This window comes from Molothrus ater, chromosome 4, assembly GCF_012460135.2.
Source record: "Molothrus ater isolate BHLD 08-10-18 breed brown headed cowbird chromosome 4, BPBGC_Mater_1.1, whole genome shotgun sequence".
Lineage (NCBI taxonomy): Eukaryota > Metazoa > Chordata > Aves > Passeriformes > Icteridae > Molothrus > Molothrus ater.
The window spans coordinates 10,887,837-10,905,573 of NC_050481.2; the positions used below are offsets into that span (position 1 = coordinate 10,887,837).

Below are 17,737 nucleotides of genomic sequence, written 5' to 3' on the forward strand. Positions count from 1 at the left end.
GGGTTTCCTAAAATAAACAGCCTGGCCAACACTGGAAAATGTGGCTGGCGACTGAAAGCAGGTGTGTTAATGCACTGAGACTTCTGGCTTTCGGAGAGGAAGGGGTTGCACTTTTATTGTGCTTTTATCTGTTTTTCACCAGCAGGCAACAGAGCTGCTGAGTACAAGGACATCTTGCCATCAGGGCTAGTGGAAGGTAAGAAAGTTGAAGGGTCACAGCTCTGTTTCCTAATTTTGAGACATCAGACTTAAAAATCCCTTGAGTCCTATTAAAAAGACCACTTCAGGCTTCAAAATCAAAGTTGTGTTTAGACCAGCTGTGTACAAACCTGAATTAAGGGCTGGATGTGCTCCCAGAGAGCCTGCAGTCAAAGCAGGAAAGGCGACAGGGCAGGGCTGAAAGAGGTACAGCCACTGCAGCTCTGCCCACTGCATTGAGGAGTTCATCTTCTTGTGAATGGACAAGGGACTCCATGGGATTTGTGGTTTAAAAGTGGTCCTGAGTCAGGTGCCAGGAAAACCCTGGAGTATCGGTCATGCAGACTTTTCCTGAAGGAGGCTGATACTGGAGAGGGCCTGCGATTTTGGGAACATTTGTGTAACTTCTGAAGAGTAAATGTAGCCTATAATGGCCAGAGCTGTCTCTGTAGCATTTGCATGTGTCTTGTACAGAAAAAGCCACTTTTTAAGGGAAACCCAAGCTTAGCAAGGGCCTGGTTGTTCTTGCCAGGCCTCTTCAAGGGGCTGAGCTCTTCTGGCAATGCTGCCAAGCATCCTAGCTCCTGTCACCTTGCAGGATGTCTCCCTTTTTCCAGACCCTGCTGGCTGGGTCCCTAGGGCCAGAACTGTTCCAAGTCCCTGGTGGTGTGCCCTGAGCTTTTTCCCCAAGCACAAACCCCTCACCCTGCAGCTGCATGATGCAATGAGCTTTCAGGCTACATCAGCAGTGCTCATGTGCACGGGGAGCGTGGGACTTGGGGAGGGGGAGAAGATGGGTCACAGCCAACCCCCCGCAGGGCATTGGGCTCTTCCACAGTTCTTTACAAACCTTGTGTTTGCCTTAGGAATCTGTCTGTAGCAGAGAAAAGATGTGGGGTTGTTTCCTTTCCCCATCCCAGAAAGCATTGCTAACAGTTTTATGCAGCCCGCTATCTGAGACAGGGGCAAGATGTTCCCTGTGCCCCATTTTTAAATAAACTTAGCTCACCAGTTCTGGTAGGGGTGTCTCTCTAAAGTACTGTTTGTTTCGGTCACTCTTTTTTGTAAGAATTCTGCTAGGATTATACAAGAAGGGAGGATGCCAGCACCAGAAAAACAACATGCAAGGGAGGCTGGTGCTGATCTGTTTGCCTAGCTGCAATAACAAAAATATGGCACTGGGAACATGCAAGGAGAGTATTTTCAAATGTCAAGGCAGAGACTGAGCAGAATTCTATCTGTGTTTTTCTGTTAACTTTGGTGGTTTTCCCTGGCTGCCGGCGCTCAGCGTATCTGGATTTCGGTTGCTAAATGTACACCTGTGTGTACAGCCCCTTGGTCTGGATATGATGACTGGAGAGCTATTTTCAGCCCCTTCAGCCACCTGCATGTCTCTGGGGATTTCTAGCTAGATCTTGAGAGTAAGGCTTATGTTCTAGACTGTTATTTGCATGGAATTACCCCTGTTTTACTGGATGCCTTCTGGAATTTTATCTGGGTGAGCAGGTGTTTGGCAATGGGCTGCATGGGGAGCTGGACTCCCAGCCTCCCTGCAGGACAGAGGCTAGAGGTGGAATAATTGAGAATTGGAAAATAATTTGGAACCAGCCCTGTGGTTTCAGTCTCTGTTCACATGTCCTGTGTTTCCAGGTGCCCTTGGATGTGCTGAACCAGGATTTTCCAGGTAAGAAGCTGGGCAGGTGCCTGAGTGAAGTGGGGTGAAATTGTCGTTGCTGTACTGGGGGAGTTGGACAACACCAAGACTCAGGGCCTCTCCCTCCACATAACACACCATCCACAAGCAGTCTGCCCTGGGCTTCTGTTTGCTCCTCCTTTCTCACTTGGAAGCCAACAGAATGGTGCATAAACAGACCACCAGCAGTCCCTGATTGTTGTCTTGGTAGCAGTGATCCCATGCTGCCTACAGCAAACTGGTTTGGCTTGAGCAGCTCCTGGTTGACTGGATCAGCTAACTCATGTTGGAGATCATCTCCAGCTTCACCAGAAGGGACTCATGTTTTCACTAAGTCCTGGCAAAGGTTTGAGTAGACACGGATTGTTTCCTGCTCTTGGAAATTACTTTGTGTTGGGGGACATGTCAGTTCCATTTAAATCCAAGAGAGTCCAAGTGGAAGTTAATATGCTGATTTTTAAAAGGGCAGACTTGAAAAAAATTAGGACACTTAAAATGGAAACTCTCAAGGTCAGGGACATGAGCAAGGCCTGGGTTTCTCTAAGTCACAGCTGCAAAAGTTACCTGGAATTTTAGCCTGGTAGGGTCTGGCTGCACATGTCCAAGTATCAAGTGAAGATTTCCATCAAGGTATAGCCAACAAATGTAGTGAATGCTGTGTCTCCAGACCTAAGTTACTCTTGTTGCTCTTTCTTCTACAGGCCTGTATCCAGGGAGGTGATGGCTGAAAACTGGCAGGGACAGATTTGGAAAAGCGGTCTGAGGCAAAAGCTGTGTTTGTGCAAGAAAATTTTGATCCAGAGGTGACCATGTGAAGAGGCTGAGTGTGTCAGAAAGATGAAACTGAGACCTGTTTGCCAACAGATGGATCAGGATCCAAATGAATCACCAAAAAGTGAATAAAGCTCCCCACTGTGTTTCAGCTAATTTGAATATCTGTTTGACCTGTTTTTTTTTCTACAAAAAGATGGGCAGTAGCATTTATAAATACACCTGCACCTGTTCTGTGGTGAGAAAAAAGCCCCTGCACTCGTACGCAGAACTGCTCTTGCTGGGAGGTGTGCATGCCTGACTTATCAGGCTCTGGGTTTCTCAGCTTGGACTACACTAATTCCTGTGTCTCATTACTCTCTTCTTTTGGCAGGGCTCCCTGCAGCTCATAAAAGCAGATTGCTTCCCTGTGGCTCAGTATTAATGTCATTTTCCCTTGGGAAGGGTGGGAGGCTGGGCTGGTGGCTGCTGCTGTGGCCGACAGGCACAAAAACACAGGATGACAATGCAGAGGTGAGCAAGTACAGACGGCATTAGAAGCTCTCTTAGGGAGGCATCCCCAGGTGTTGAAAAATCAGAACTACTCTGTTTCTGGGACGCAAGGATCTCTTGGCATAATGGGATAGATTCAAGGAGTGCAGAGGTGATCAAGCAGCGGCTGCCGAGCTGTGCAGCCTGAAGTAGAAGTGCGATTCGGTGACGGGAGAGGTCATGTCCAAACCTCGGAAGGTGTCCGGGGAGGTTTGCAAATACTTCTGCTTCTCTCAGAGTTTGATCGGGTCTTAAGGAACTGAGTACCAAGTTTTGGTTACAAGGGCACAGGTGTAAGGTGTGTTCTCCATCTGTTTTTTTCCTCGCCGTAAGATGACCGCACAGACAGCAGCTGTACTGGCTGGACTTCTGTAGGAAGAAAAAACCCTGAGGAGGAAACAAAAGGCTTTTTCTTTTATCTTTTTTTTCCCCCACGTGGCATCATTGCTTGCCGAGCGCTGCCACGGCTGAAACGCTACCTCCCCGCGGGGCATCCCCCGCGTTCCCGGGGGCGTGCCCACGCTGCGGCCCTGGAACAGGAAGGGCTTGGAGAGAGCGGAAGGGACGCAGCGGAAGGGGAAGCGCGGCGGGGGCAGTAGGAGCCATGCGGACCCGGCGCGGCACCGTCCTGCGGCCGCGGGCCGAGCCCGCCGAGCCCGACGATGACCCCGCCGAGGTGCCCGGCGGCCGCGCCGGCCCCGAGGAGCTGGCGGACGATGTGGAGCGCTTCCATGAGGAACAGTTCCGCGCCGTGATGGCCGCCCTGGACAGCGGCGACGAGGCCGGGGACAGCGAGGAAGAGGAGGAGGAGGTGCTGGGTCTGCAGCTGCCCGAGGACAGCGAGGAGGAGGAGGAGGATGAGATTCAGGATCGGAATCCCTTTGTGGAGTACAGCGCAGAGGAGGATGAAGATGGAGAAGATGAAGAAGGTGAGGAAGATGAAAATGTTGAGGACGGAGAAGAGGAAGGAGGCGAGGAAGATGAAAATGATGTTGAGGATGAAGAGGGGGACCTGTCCATGGAAAGCGACTTGGAAGAGCGCCATCCCGAAGCCAAGCTCCCTCATGAGCTCTCCTGGGGCCAGCGCAAGCAGCTCTACTATGACACGGACTATGGGAGTGATGCCCAGGCCAAAGGCAAACGGACCCAGCAAGAAATCGATGCTGAGGAGGAGGAAGAGGAGCAGGAGGCTCAAGTCATCCAGAGACGGTTGGTGCAGGATTTGGGGGAGGATGATTATGGTCTAGACATGATCCAGGGCTACCTGGCTAAGCAGCAGAAAACCCATGATAACAAGGGGCAGAAAATTGATAAGGATCTGCAGGCCCTTTCCAAGAAGGACCAGATGAAGCTGCTGAAGCAGGAGTCCCCAGAGCTCCTGCAGCTGATGGAGGACTTTGAGGTGAAGCTCATGGAGATCAAGGATGAGTTGCACCCGCTGCTGCAAATGGTCAGAGATGGCACCATCCCCCAGGGGAAGGGCAGCCGCTATTTGCAGACCAAGTATCATCTCTACCTGAACTACTGTGCCAATATCAGTTTCTATCTGGTTCTCAAGTCCAAGAGGATGCCGGTTCACAGCCACCCGGTCATCGAGCGGTTGGTGGAGTACAGGAATATCATCAATGACCTTGCTGTTATAGACCAAAAGCTTTCCCCACAGGTCCGTATGCTGCTGAGGAACTACTATGACAAGAAGGAAGAGAAGCTACGGAAGGGAAACAAGTTTTCAGTGTTTCTCACCATGAATGGCAACAAAACCAAACCAAAACGTGCCTCTGCGCCTGTTAATGGCCAGGCTACTGCTGCTGCTGAGTCGTCAGATGAGTCAGAGCTGGATGAGGAGGCTGCCCTAAAGTACTACAAGATGATGGAGGAGAAGCTGGCACTCAAGAGGAAGAGAAGTGGAGACCAGGATGTGCCTGAAGAAGCAGCGGTGTTGGAAGGAGAGGATCCCAGTAAGAAGAGAGGGGTGACCTATCAGATGATCAAGAACAAAGGCCTCACACCCAAGAGGAGGAAGATTGACCGCAACCCCCGGGTGAAGCATCGGGAGAAATTCCGGCGAGCCAAAATCCGCCGCAAGGGCCAGGTCCGCGAGGTGCGCAGGGAGCTGGACAGATATGCTGGGGAACTGTCTGGCATTCGGGCCGGGGTTAAAAAGAGCAGGAAGCTCAAGTGATGGTCATCTTTTTGTCAGATCTGCAAGTAGCAGTACTGCATCCAATAAAAATTTTATACATCATGTTGTGGGGTTTATTCTTAGGGAAACTGGGGATGGGGTGGTATTTGGTTTTTCTTTTTCAGAGGAGGCTTTCTAGAAGGTGCTGTCTCCGAGTAGCACAGGGCTCTTTCCACACCTCGCCCATGTCTGAAGGTATTTTCCTCTCTTGTCATGCAGCTGAGTTTCCCTAAACAGGAAACCTTGAGAGATTGCAAGGAATGTATCAGGCAGAGGGAATTAAATGGGCCATGTGGGACTGGTGAGGAGATGGGATTGGATGAACCTCTTAAGGGTGGGCTGGGAAAGGGGCTCAGCAGCTGTCACTGGCCTGCTCTGTTTTGCTGTCTAGTTCTGATCCATCCTCTTCCTGTATTGAGCTGCAGAGACATGGTTAATAGTAGTTGATTTTTGTTCTGATTAACACCTTTGTTAGCTCTTAAATACCTAAAGTATGGGCACTTCTTTTAAATTACTTAGTTCCACGTGGTCTGAAATACTGTTTCCCTTCCTAAATTCAGTGAGAAGCAAAGCAAGGACTTGTCTGGATTTTATAGCCATATATGTGATAACCATATTAACTTCCCCTATTATAAATGTTAAATGTTGTCTGCTGCTACAGGACTAAGCATTGCTGCAGGACCACCTTACAGATGGCTAAGGTGTTATGTCTTCAGTGGGCAAGCAAACTTCAGGGGTGTTTTGATTACTGCCATGCCTTTTGGTGAATGCATTTTAACCCCACACTGAAGTGCTTGCCAGGAGCTGACTGTGAGTAGTCAGTTCAGTTCCAATCTGGGCTGTGAAGGAAAAGTGAGTGATAATTTTTCTGAAGTTTAACAAAAACTGTCTCAGGTAGAACCTGGACCTGTGTCTGGGACAGGTTTCAGGGAGCCCATGCCTTGGTTTGTGTACCATACCATCTGAAAGGTATTAGTTTTCCATATGGAATTATTTCAGGAGAATAATTGCTTTATTTAGTAACACAGTTGCATCTTATGGGGGTGTTTTGTGTCTGTGATGGGCCTGGGGGAAGCCAGGAGACAACTGTGTGCTCTTGATCCAGTGATAGGCCAGGTTCTGTAATACAAGCATGTAGGTGCTCTGCTTGTGCTCTGAAAGTGAAATATGCTTTTTTGGGGTTATTGTGTAAACCTTAACACCCCAGGCCTGTTTCTCCCAGGAACATACTGTTCACTGCTGGCTGGAGAATATTTTGGTCATTTTCCAGGCTGCTTGTTGAAGGGAGAGGTAGAAACACAGTAAGCTTAACCTGGACAGATGGGAACAGTCCTGTCTCAGGTGCACTGAACAGGTTTCCTTAGATCTGTGCTTACTCACCTGCCCTTACTATGAGCAACAGTGTCAGCTGCTCCTTCTTCCCAGGGAGAAGGAGCAGCTTTGCTGCTCAGCCTTGCTGAGGAGGGAAGCAGAATTTCCCCACCTTTAACTCCCCACTGGCATCATGGTTGGAGACTGCTACTGATAATGCTGAGCTCTGCCCTGATGGCTGTGCCAAGAGGTCAATAAGGGGTAAGATGCTGGGCAGAAAAAGCAGCTTAGGTGCTTTTTCTGGGGAGGAATGGTATTGTGTAACAGGCATCACACGAGGTGTGGAAAATAGCCAGCAGAGATGCTCCCTGATCTCATTACCACAGAACCTCCTTGTGCACTTTTCACCCTTGATGCAAAAATTAAGGGCTATTGGTCCTTCATGGGTCTGGCTTTGTGCTTCCTTGGAAAGCTCCGAGCAGCTGGCAAGCACAATTGTGGTGACTTCTACCTGAGCAGTAAATAAGGGAAACAACAAATTGGTGTGCCATTACAGACTCGTTCCTAATCCCCCTGGGATTAGATTGAAGACTGGAGAGAATGCTGCGTGTCAGCGGCCCAGCCCTGCCGACAGATGGCAGCTCCTGGGTTAATGAAGATTAACTAGGCATTATGTCCACTTGATTAGTTGAGAGACTGGACAAAGCCATAAACATAATTCCCATTTGCTTTTTTGTATGGCTGATCATGGGAATGCTGTGATTATTAATGCTGTGGGAGGGGAGACACTGTACAGTGTCACTAGGAAATACTTGGAGTAATGTTTTGTGCAGAAGGGAAATTCCTGGTGGTGAACAGGTTTTGAAAATTCCTGAGAAAATGGACATATGGAATCAGGCAAGGACCACAGGTGATCAGGAAAAGAAGCAAGGAGTGGATCAAAGTCCTGGTTAATGCTGTTTTTTTCCTTTTCCAGTACTGCTTCTGGGGAAGGTGCTGATACTGCCAAGAAATGCTCCAGCCATGAGATGGCACTTGTCCTTGCCAGGGCCCTGCTTGGAGAGGACTGGCAGCCTCAGCAGCACCCAAAGCAGGTGGGACTCACTCCGGTAACAGCTTTGTCTCACCTCCATCACCCTCACAGCAATGGAAGGACCTGCCCTGGGTCCTTTCCACCCGCTTGCTTGGAGCACAGTAATGCAAAGGACAGTCAGTCCTGCCACACCTGCACATAAATGATTCATATTTAAACTGACACAGGCAAAGTGTAGAAAGCTCCAAGGTATGAGCTATTGTTTTTCTGCACCTGGAAGACATAATCCTTGAGGGGTGATAAGCATCCAGAATAAACCTGGCTGCCTTTGGAAGCTTGGGCAGAAAAGTACAGTGGCAGAGAGGAGGACAATGCTTTCTGCATCACCACCTGAAATTTCTGTTTATACAGGGCAAGGAAAGTATATTGAATAACTCACATGGAAATACATTTGCTGCTGCTTTAGATTTTGTCAAGTTTTTTTCTAGCTGTGTGGGTTTTCCTAGCTGTGTTCCATAGTATTCCATCACACACAGTCTGGGTATTGTTTTACTCTTGTTAGCACGTAGAAATTCAAACATTCAGCTGTGCAATTTGTGAAGTGGATTAAGGCATCTGTTCAATTACTTGCAACATGTTGCATGTCTTGGGGCAGGGCTGAAAAATTAGTCTCCATGAATCAGTAGCCTTTACAGTTTTGCTTTTGCAATTTTAATGTGAGATTTAAAAAGAAAGATTAAAAAGAAAGCAATGTGTTTCAGCTTAACCCCCGTGCACGGAAGGCTGGGTGTTCTTTATAAACTGGCAGATTTATGTGCTTCCTGCCTGCTGACAGCACCACAATCCACATTAATTACCTTGTCTTCTGAAAGACTGTCCCAAGTGAAATTCCCAGTAGCACGCTGTATTTGGCAGTTGTAATACTAAAGAATATACTTGGACTTTGTCCCCTTTTGTCCCAGGATCTCAAAACGCAGCTGTCCGTGAGTTCTCACGCCGGGGAAAGCCAAGGGGAGGCAGGAGATGGTGCCCCGGCTTCGTTTCACGGGTAAGAGCCCCTGCACCATCAGAGGGTGGCGGCTGTCACCGGCCGAGCTCCCGGCGGTGCGGGGGGAGCCCCCGGGGGCGGAGGCTGGGGCGGCCGTGGCGCTTCCCGGCCGGGGCGGGGCGGGGCGGGGGCGGCGATGGCGGAGGCGGAGCGGGCAGCGCTGCCGCCGCTGGCGGAAAGTTCCCGGGACGGGGCCGAAGCGGAGCTGCCCCCCGGCATGGAGCGGCAGCCCGAGCCCAGGGAGGCGGCGGCAGCGGCGGAGGAGGAGGAGGCGCGCCCTGCCTCGCCGCCGTTCTTCCTCCTCTACCCCGGCCATGGAGGCGGCGCCGCGGCCGCGCCGCCCGGGCTGTGGAGACCCCCGGCGCCCCGCGGCGGGGCCGAGCTGCCCGTGCTGGTGCTTAGCTACCCGGGACCGGACGGAGCCCGTGAGTACCACGGGGCTGCTCCCGGGCCGGGAGCGTCCATCGAGGCGGGGTGGGCGGCAGGCCGGGGGTCGCTGGGCGGCGCTCCCCTCCCGGAGCGCCGCTGCCCCGAGCGGTGCGGCTCTCGCAGACACAGGCGAGCCCGGGCTCGGGGCAGCCGCCCCAAAGCTGCCCCTGCCCCTGGGGCTGCGGGGGGGACGCGGCTGCTCCCGGCGGTGGGAAGGGCGGGGGGCTCGGGGGGAGGCGGTTGGGGGGGGCGGCATGTGAGCCGTGCTGGCCCAGCAGCTCAGCAAAACCAGCCCCACAGAAAGCCCTTTGAGGAGTATCGGTGCCGCCCTTGGAAATCCAACAGGCTGCCCTGGCCACGCGGGGTGTAGTTTAGGGGCTGGGGAACACCCTCTCGGGTTTCCTCCTGGTGTTGGTGCGGAAAATAAATCCGTGGCGAGGGCACTGCGCGCTGGAGACCTGAAGAGGCTGAAGTGCATCGCTGTGTGGGGTGTGTTGGGTGACAAATAGCATTCTCTTTTGTAAGATTCTTTATGATGTTCTTGTGGTGTATTTGTGGAAGCTGGAGTACTCTGAAGTACTTGGGTGTGTTTTAAAATCAAATAAGAAATACACACATGGGTGCATACAGAAGAGATCTTCTCTTTTCCATCCATCCTAAAAATAACCAGCAGCTTCATCCTCTGGGCTGCTGCCAGAGCGTGTGTGACTGAGCTTTTGACCGTTGCTTTGTCACCTCCTGTCCCAGGTGAGCATTCACTCACTCAGGAGCTGATTTGTTTGGAGCGCGTATCTGTTTTTTTTCTCCTTTGGAAGCTGATGTACTTGAAGGCATTACTCAGCAGAGCTAGAACCAGTGAGGTAAGAAGTCCGTGTCTGTAATGCCAAGAGGAGGTGAAATGCCCTGACTTTGCTCTGAGCTCTATGAAGGACTGTCTGTGACTGCCAACTTATGTCCAAAGTCCCTCTATGTAAAATTGTTGTTTGGAATGACAAGCCCCTTTCAAGACCTTCAGTTTTACTTGTTATTTTTCCCTAATCAGGAGATCTTTACCCATAGTAAACCCTGTGATACACACTCAAGGGCTTGAGCTACTTCTGGTAGAAAAGAAGACTTAGAGAAAAATATTTAATTGTAGCTGTTCAAACTTTGTGAGGAGCTCTTATCTGGACGTAGGGAAACCGAAGTAGTGAGATGAGCAGTTTTGTGCACAGGGACTTGGTGGAGAAGCTCAGTGGTTCAGAAATGCTTTGTCCTGTGTCAGCCTTATTCTGCAGTGATTGTTCAGGTAAGCTTTGTGAGAAACCTTTACAAGATGCATATAAAAGTTCCCTTGTTTTTGTGAGCCATGGAGGTGGAGCTGCCTGTGCAGTATTGAGTGTCACAGCTCGCTCAGGGGCTGACTGATGCCGTCCGTATCTGGAGGGAGCAGGAATCAGCATCTATTTGCATGGTGTCTTGAACTCTGTCTTCTGGGGCAAACTCTGTCAGTAAATTCAGTAAATCACTTTTCCCCACCATTTCTTTTTTTCTTGCTGTGTTTTTTTTTTTTTGTTTTTTGTTTGTTGGTTTTTTTTTTTTCCAGTTCTCACATTTCTAAGAGCATCTTTCATTTGTTCCCACAGAGCAGCAGGAGCAGTTCTGCTGTAAAGTGTTACAGGGAGGCAGTGGCCACTACACCAAAAAGTATTTCACAGCATTTTGGAGGTTTTTTTTAAGTCTTTTTTTCCCTGTTACAACTCAATCCTTGAACTATTCTGTTGTATTCTCACCTGATTCCAAACATCAGGTGAAGGCCAGAGCTGCTTTAGGGAAGGAGACTGCAAAAACTCATGGAAGCAGCACCTGCTTACTTGTTACAGGTGGTTCCAGACAGAAGGAACAAGGTGATGTACTTAAAACATGATGACCTGCAGCAAAACCTTAGAACAGAATAATAGCAACTTGATTAGGCGGTCCTTAAAAAAACCCTAAACCAAACCCCAGATGTTTGCTTGTTCTCACTGAAAGCCTATCCAATACCAGGACGATACTTGAAGTAGACTTTTCCTTCCCTTTCCTTCAATTATGAGAGTTACTTCAATCCTTAAATAATATCTCCATGTTTCACAGTAGGTAAAGGAAAAATTGTCACTTCTTAACTAAGAAATTGTTACTGGTTTTTGGATTGTTAAACCTCCTTTTGCCCATTCCTGTTTGAGTGTGTAGGGTTGGGAGTAGCTGGTATTTGAGGTAATGTGCATATCTGTCCTGGCAGAGGCGTCAGAAGCAGACTTTGCTGTGTAGATGCTGTGTTGCTAATTTTATCTTTTTAGATTACATTCCATGTCAGAGATGGCTTTGTCTTTTTTGCTTTGCAATCTCTACGCAAGGGGGAAATCTTTCTCCTAATGATGGAAGCACAGGTTGCTCCTGTGCAGGCCCTGAAAATAGAAGTGCACCCAAAGATGCGCCCTGGAGGTCCTGAGGGTGGTTTGGCAATTTGTTTGGGTTTCTTTGTGTAGATTATTCTAATTCATTCAGCTTTGAAACTCCAAATACTTTGCAGTACAGCTGACCTCCCAAATACTGGTGGCTGAGGGAGTGCTTTGTGCTCAGGTGGTTGGTCTGAAAATTCCAATGCAGTCAGTGTGTGATTCTTTAATCTTAAAAATGTTTTGGCAGACCCCTGCTGTGTTTTGCAATCTAGCCAAAGCCTTTAAGAGCTTGTGCCAAAGTGTAGCTCACAGGAGGGTTTGTAGGACCAGTCAAGGCTGCCTGACTGGTTTGAGATGGAGAAAGTGGTTCATCCTGAATAACCTCCTCTGCATTTATCTGTGATTGGGGTTTTCCTGTGTCCATGACCATCCTGGAACCCTGATGGAGTCTTACCAGGTGCCCTTGAGTTGCCTGGTAGTTGTATGAAAGGTTTTATGGGAACATTATATTTGATACCTTTCTTTTGCTTCTTCATGAGATGGTTTGCTGCATTTAATCACTTTGGGGTGCAGGATGGGGATAGGGAAAAGCTTGTCTTGTGGTTTTCAGGGGGTGATAAAAAGTCATAAGTTAAACAGTTCCTGTTTGGGTTTTTTGGGGGTATTTTTGGTCTTTGGAAATAAGTCAAAGTTAAGGAACATTTTCCTAGTACTTTAAATATCTCTGTGGAGTACTTGCAGCAGGATCATTGCATAAAGGAGCCTGAAAATAGAACTTCCCTTCAGCTGGAAGGGAATTACTGGCTTCTGTTCTTTCTGCATGTTAAAAGCAAACCAGTGGAAGTTGAATGGTTCCTGATTTTTTAGCAGACCTTCCCTGTGATCCTGATGTGTGGGGCACTTGCCTGTGCTGAGTTCAGCTGAAGACCCTTGTGAAATGGGAGCTGCAGGGTTACACCCAGTGCTGTTGGCATTTCTAATTGCTTTGAAAACAAAGAAATTAAACTGTCTGTAGTGAGATGTGTTGGATAATAGCGTGAGCAGTAGCTTATGGTGCTTTGTTGATTCTAAAGGGTTTGTTTTGAGCGTGTGCAGTTTGTTTAGACCCTGTCCAAGGGTTAGCCAGGGCCAGCAGCTGTTCTGTAGCAGTTGGTACATGGCCCTGTCACTGTGTTAACAATTTGGGGTGCTGCGATATGGATGCTGCAGCTAGAGGCTGTGACTGCTGAAAGGGTGTATAAATATAGGAGTTAAGATGCTGTCAGCACGCTTTATGAACTCTGTTCTCTTGGGGAGAAGAAACAATAGTAATTCTTGTTTTCTGTGTGATAATTGCCCTTTGTGTCGCTGGCAGAACAGGCTGCCTGGTGCTTGCTTGGGTTTGGCCTAATGGGGAAAGAGCTGCTGAGTCAAAATGTGCTGCACTGAGCAGGAAGTTTTCACCAAAAGTAACTGCTTCCTCTTGCCAGTCAAAAATAGCAGCTCTTAATCCTCTTGCCCAGTTTTATGTACATGATGGTGCCCTTTTCTCCTTACAGCTGTCTGCATTGGCATGCTGAATTCTGTATCCAGCAATCTGTTTTGGCATTTCACATCCCCAAGAAACATGTGCTTGCCTCTGAGTATTTCTTAGGGAAACAAAAAGCAGGGAGAGTAATCAAGGTCCTGTACGCTGGGCATGTGTTATCAATATATTGTTCTGGTGCCAGCCTTCTCCAACGCTGACTGTCCATTTCAGATGGGTGTTACACATCTGCTCTCCCCAAATACATAGGAGCCACACAGGAATGATGTCGGATAAGCTCATTTATTAGTGCCTGATAGCTTTGTTGAAGTGGGTGGTGACACTGTAGCGACCTTGGGAATGAGAAGCCAGTCTGGTGACTTGGGACCTCTTGTCCCCCAGCACCAGGACCCTGTGGGTTGGGGACACAGGTGAGATTCAGCCAGTCAGGAAGGGACAGGGAATGCAGTGCTGTTATTATAAAATACTATAATTATATTATTGTTGAGAGTCCAGAGGCCTGTTTCTCTTCCTGCTGAGTAATAATATTTCTTTGTCAGCCTCACCTGAGCGGCATGATTTTCAGGGGAGATTTTTCAAGTATAAGATTTGGGTCACGGTGTTTGTGGTGTTCTCCTTTATTGTCCTTCCATGTGCACATGCCCTGCTAAAAGAGCTTCATCCTCAGTCACTGGAGCGCTTAGAGCCAGATCATTTTTTCCTTCCTGTTACCCTGAGACAATAAATCCATCCTAACATTTTTTTGAACGTGGGAAATTCTAGCTCCAAGGTGCCCCTTGAGAAGATGGTACAGCGAATAAAACCCAAACTGCGTCTCGCACACCTCCCGTGAAAACAAAGGTGCCGATTGAATTCCTGTAGTGGCATGCAGGGATGTGAGCGGAATACAAATGTGCCTTTGTATTGCTGGCGCTGCTCCTTTGTATTCCGGGGGCGATGGATGGGGGTGCGGCGGTGCTGCGCTCGCTCCCCAGCGGGCTGGCACAGCCCGGCCAGGAGTTGCTATGCCCAGGAGCGCCTGACTGCCGGCCCCGCATCAGCAGCGTCTCGGCAGCATCCTGGGAATCGCAGGCGATCACATGAGCCTGGATTTCCAGCTCAGTTCATTAGTCAGCCATTTTGGTCGCCACCCTGCTCCCTGCGCACAGCCAATCCCGGCGGCACTCGCTGCCCGAGCTGCGCCGGGAGACGGGAGCAGCGCTCGCAGCTCGGCCACCGGGACACTGCCTCTCCGCTCGTCCTTTGTTTTTTTTTCTCGGGTCATCACCAGAGGAAGACACTGTTTTTTGATTCTGCTGCCTCTTTATTTTTTTTTTCTTTTTATTTTTTACTTGTTTTTCCCTGCTGCCTCTGGTGGAGAAGCCAGGTTTTTGTGGATGCTGAGGATCAATAGCCTCTAGCATAGCTGGAGACAACGGCAGTCGGTGGAAAGGAGGGAGGCAGAGCTAAGCGGGAAGGAGCAGCGTTTTTACCTTGCTTGATCTATGAAAAGGCCAGAGCAGCCTCTGTGATCCTGAGCAATCTGTCCTTTAATCGCAAGGTATTTCCGATTTTCTTCTTCAGAAAGGTTTTGTTTTTAGTCCTTATTTTGCCCCCGTTGTTGTTGTACCAGCTGAGTCATCATGTCTGCTCTGACGCCTCAAAGCGACATGCCAACCCCCACCACAGACAAGATCACTCAGGCTGCCATGGAGACCATCTATCTTTGCAAATTCCGCGTGTCCATGGATGGAGAGTGGCTGTGCTTGCGCGAGCTGGATGACATCTCGCTGACACCCGACCCCGAGCCTACCCACGAAGGTACGGTCCGGCTGTGCCCCGGGAGCCCCGGGCCGGCTTTGTTCCGGCGCTGCACCGCTTGGGAGGGGGCGTCTCCGGGACCACAAGCTCGTGTCCTGCCTGCGGAGCCTGGAGCAGAGAGCCAAACTGCTGCTTCAGATTGCCCTCCGAATTTGTAACCCAGCCCTTTAAGGCAGATTGGTGATGCATTCTCTTTTTAGCTGTATCAGGTTTGTCTATCTCAGGAAGGAAGAAAACCGTGGTGTGTGCTCGGTGAGACCATTTAATCATGATTCTGCCCTTAACCCGGGGCTGATAGCTGTGTTAGTGAGCAGCCGGCTGGTACCGGAGGAGCACAGTGGCACCACCGCAGCATGTGCCCCGGTCGTGGGGAGTTTTTTGGAAAGCCCCAGCGATTACGTAGCGGTGCCCATTTTCAGGTGACGATGGCATCACAGTGCCCCAGCTCACCTCTGATGAGCGTGCTGCTGTTTGTAATGGCTTGGAAGCCTGAAACGTGGGGATGTAGCACATCTTGCTTTCCCCTGGAAAAAGGATTTTGAGTTGATAAACAGTTTAGTAGCAGGACGAGGATTGAATGCACTGAGTACTAAAAGCATGAGAGGATATCTGTGCAGTGCTCTGCCAATAAATAAGTGGGGAAGAAGAGGAGGTGATGAGTTTCTGCAGGTGCCCTTGCTAGATGAACCTTTTGGTTTTAGAGCAAGGAGGCCCCAGCTTCTCATGCCTGACCCTTTTCCAGTAACTCCTGAAATGCCACTCCGCCAAGCAGTCTGGCTTGGCCCGTTTGATGCTGCCTGGTTAAGTCCGGCAGTGTCTTATATTGTCTTGCTGAATAAGGCAAGTGAAATTGTGGTGGGGATTTAAGCTTTAAAATAAATTTGCAAGGGATAATTTAATTTCCATTTGACAGCTGCTTTCAGTGACAGTAGCCCTTGGGTTTGGATTTGGCTTGCCAAGTACTTAGTCACGCAGTGGGATACCAGACAGAGGTTTCCAAGGGAGAAATTTAGCATTCCCTCTGAAGCATATCCCAGGGGTTCAGGGAGGTGAGTACTGGATGAACAGGAATTCAGTTGTCTTCCAATTCCCATGTTCTTGTGTGTTACACTGAGACCTTCCTTGGTCTTAACTCCCGTGTTTTTTGAGGTGTAATTACAGTCACTCTTCAGTGAATACCAGAAGGGGGTTAGAAATCAGCATTTGCTCATTTCATTACCATATTATTTAATTCATGTATCAAAAATAAATACAAAAGAGCAGCACTGTAACAACCTTCCTGGTAAATGAAGGTTGCTGGTTGGCTGTTTGGGAGTGTATTTGGTTCCAAGCTGTATTTTGAATAGAGAAGGTCAGGAAGAGCGTTGACAATAGGAAAGCTGACACAGCTGTATCCCAGTGTTGGGTCTGGTGCTCCTGCATCAGCACTGCTGCTGTGTCTGCAGGGTGTGCACAGGTCAGGGGGACAGGAGTGTGGGCTCACGTCCCTGGGAGTGTCTCCAAAAACAAAACTGATATGCAAAGGTAGGCATTATGAAGAACGAAAAAACAAGCTGTGGAATTCTTCCAAAGGCGTAACAAAGAGGAACAGTTTTCTCCTTAGAAATCAAGAGATATAAAATATATGTTGCACTAAGTACCAAATCAAAGAGCTTGTTGGATTAAGATTTGAAGCCTTCCATTTGCTGTCCCTCAGCTCTTGCTGCTTCTGGAGAGTTTTGTCCCTGGCCTCTCTTCACCCTGTGATCTGCTGTGCCCCCCAGCCCTCGAGCAACCATCCTGCCTTCAGTCACAACAATTCCAGTCTGCACAGAGCTGGAGCTTGAGAACAGCTAAGCAAAACTTTTCTTCAATTTAAAAACAAGCAGCAGGTACTGAGTTGCTTGCACCTGGGTTTGTTCCATATAACCTGTAGCATGGCCACTCAATTTAATAATAAAAGCAATTAATATGCTTTTTCAGTTGATTGAAGCAATTCTGTGGGCATATGAAAATAAGCAGATTCTGCTGCTTACTGTAAAGCTGCTTGGATTAGAGAAAGAACTCATTTTTTTAAACAGGCTGTGATCTTAATAAGACTCTCAGAACCTTACTGTCCTCTGCAGGCCCCTCAGAATTAAATGTGACATTGGTGGTTGTTAACTTTGTTTGCTTGCAGTGCGTGTGATGGTCCTGGAGGCAGCTTAAGGGATGGAGGTAAAAACCACCTGGACTATAATTCTGTTTCACGTTGAACAGAGTGTGTGTATGGATGGCATTGAACACTGCTCTCAGCTGTGGGGAGAAGTTATACAAAATGGCCTTTTTTTAGGCTGTTTAACTGGATATTAAATTTCTATCTTGAATAATCATGAGAAGCTTCACAATAAGAGCTGTGGAAATTTAAGTCCTCATGAGATCACCTTGTAGTAGCATCCAGAAGGAATATGTGTGCTAACTTGAGAGAACTTTGAGGAATTACAGTATTCCTCTCTTTATTAATCCTTCTCTATTTGCACTAAGAGCAGCAATTGGAATTAGAATTTATAATATGCGAAGATGAAATTATCTTTTCTATAGGGCAGAAGCTAAGGTCAGATTTTTTCTTCTTTTTTGACCGGTAATTTAAAAGTTTTAGTTTCTGGCATGTGCTTGTATAGAATGCCGTGACAAGGAGTTACGGACCTCTTCAGGAAAAGCAAGTGTTCTTCTTAAAACCTTCTGCCCATTAATCTGTTGCACTGATTATTGAATCATCAGTCGGATTTAGTCTTTTTTTTCCATTTTCCATCCAAGTGTTTTTCGTACCTCAAAATGATG

At 48.6% G+C, this 17,737-nt stretch overlaps 2 protein-coding genes across 7 annotated transcripts in view; both read left to right on the plus strand.

The window, feature by feature from the left end:
- The first annotated feature begins 3,796 nt into the window (after positions 1-3,796).
- Positions 3,797-5,438, plus strand: UTP3 (UTP3 small subunit processome component). The gene has a single exon (XM_036381602.2). The coding sequence runs from the start codon at positions 3,798-3,800 to the stop codon at positions 5,373-5,375; it is 1,578 nt and encodes a 525-aa protein (XP_036237495.1). The 5' UTR covers position 3,797; the 3' UTR covers positions 5,376-5,438.
- A 3,486-nt stretch (positions 5,439-8,924) lies between these two features.
- Positions 8,925-17,737, plus strand: part of RUFY3 (RUN and FYVE domain containing 3) — a 31,259-nt gene continuing 22,446 nt past the window's right edge. The window contains exon 1 of one of the 6 annotated variants that reach the window (XM_036381608.2): positions 8,925-9,192. In XM_036381608.2, the coding sequence (XP_036237501.1) occupies positions 8,985-9,192 (208 nt within the window). In that variant the 5' untranslated portion in view covers positions 8,925-8,984. Of the gene's footprint in view, positions 9,193-14,178; positions 14,939-17,737 lie in introns of those variants that run through there. The other 5 variants (XM_036381603.2, XM_036381605.2, XM_036381607.2 and 2 more) reach the window with 5 other exon arrangements.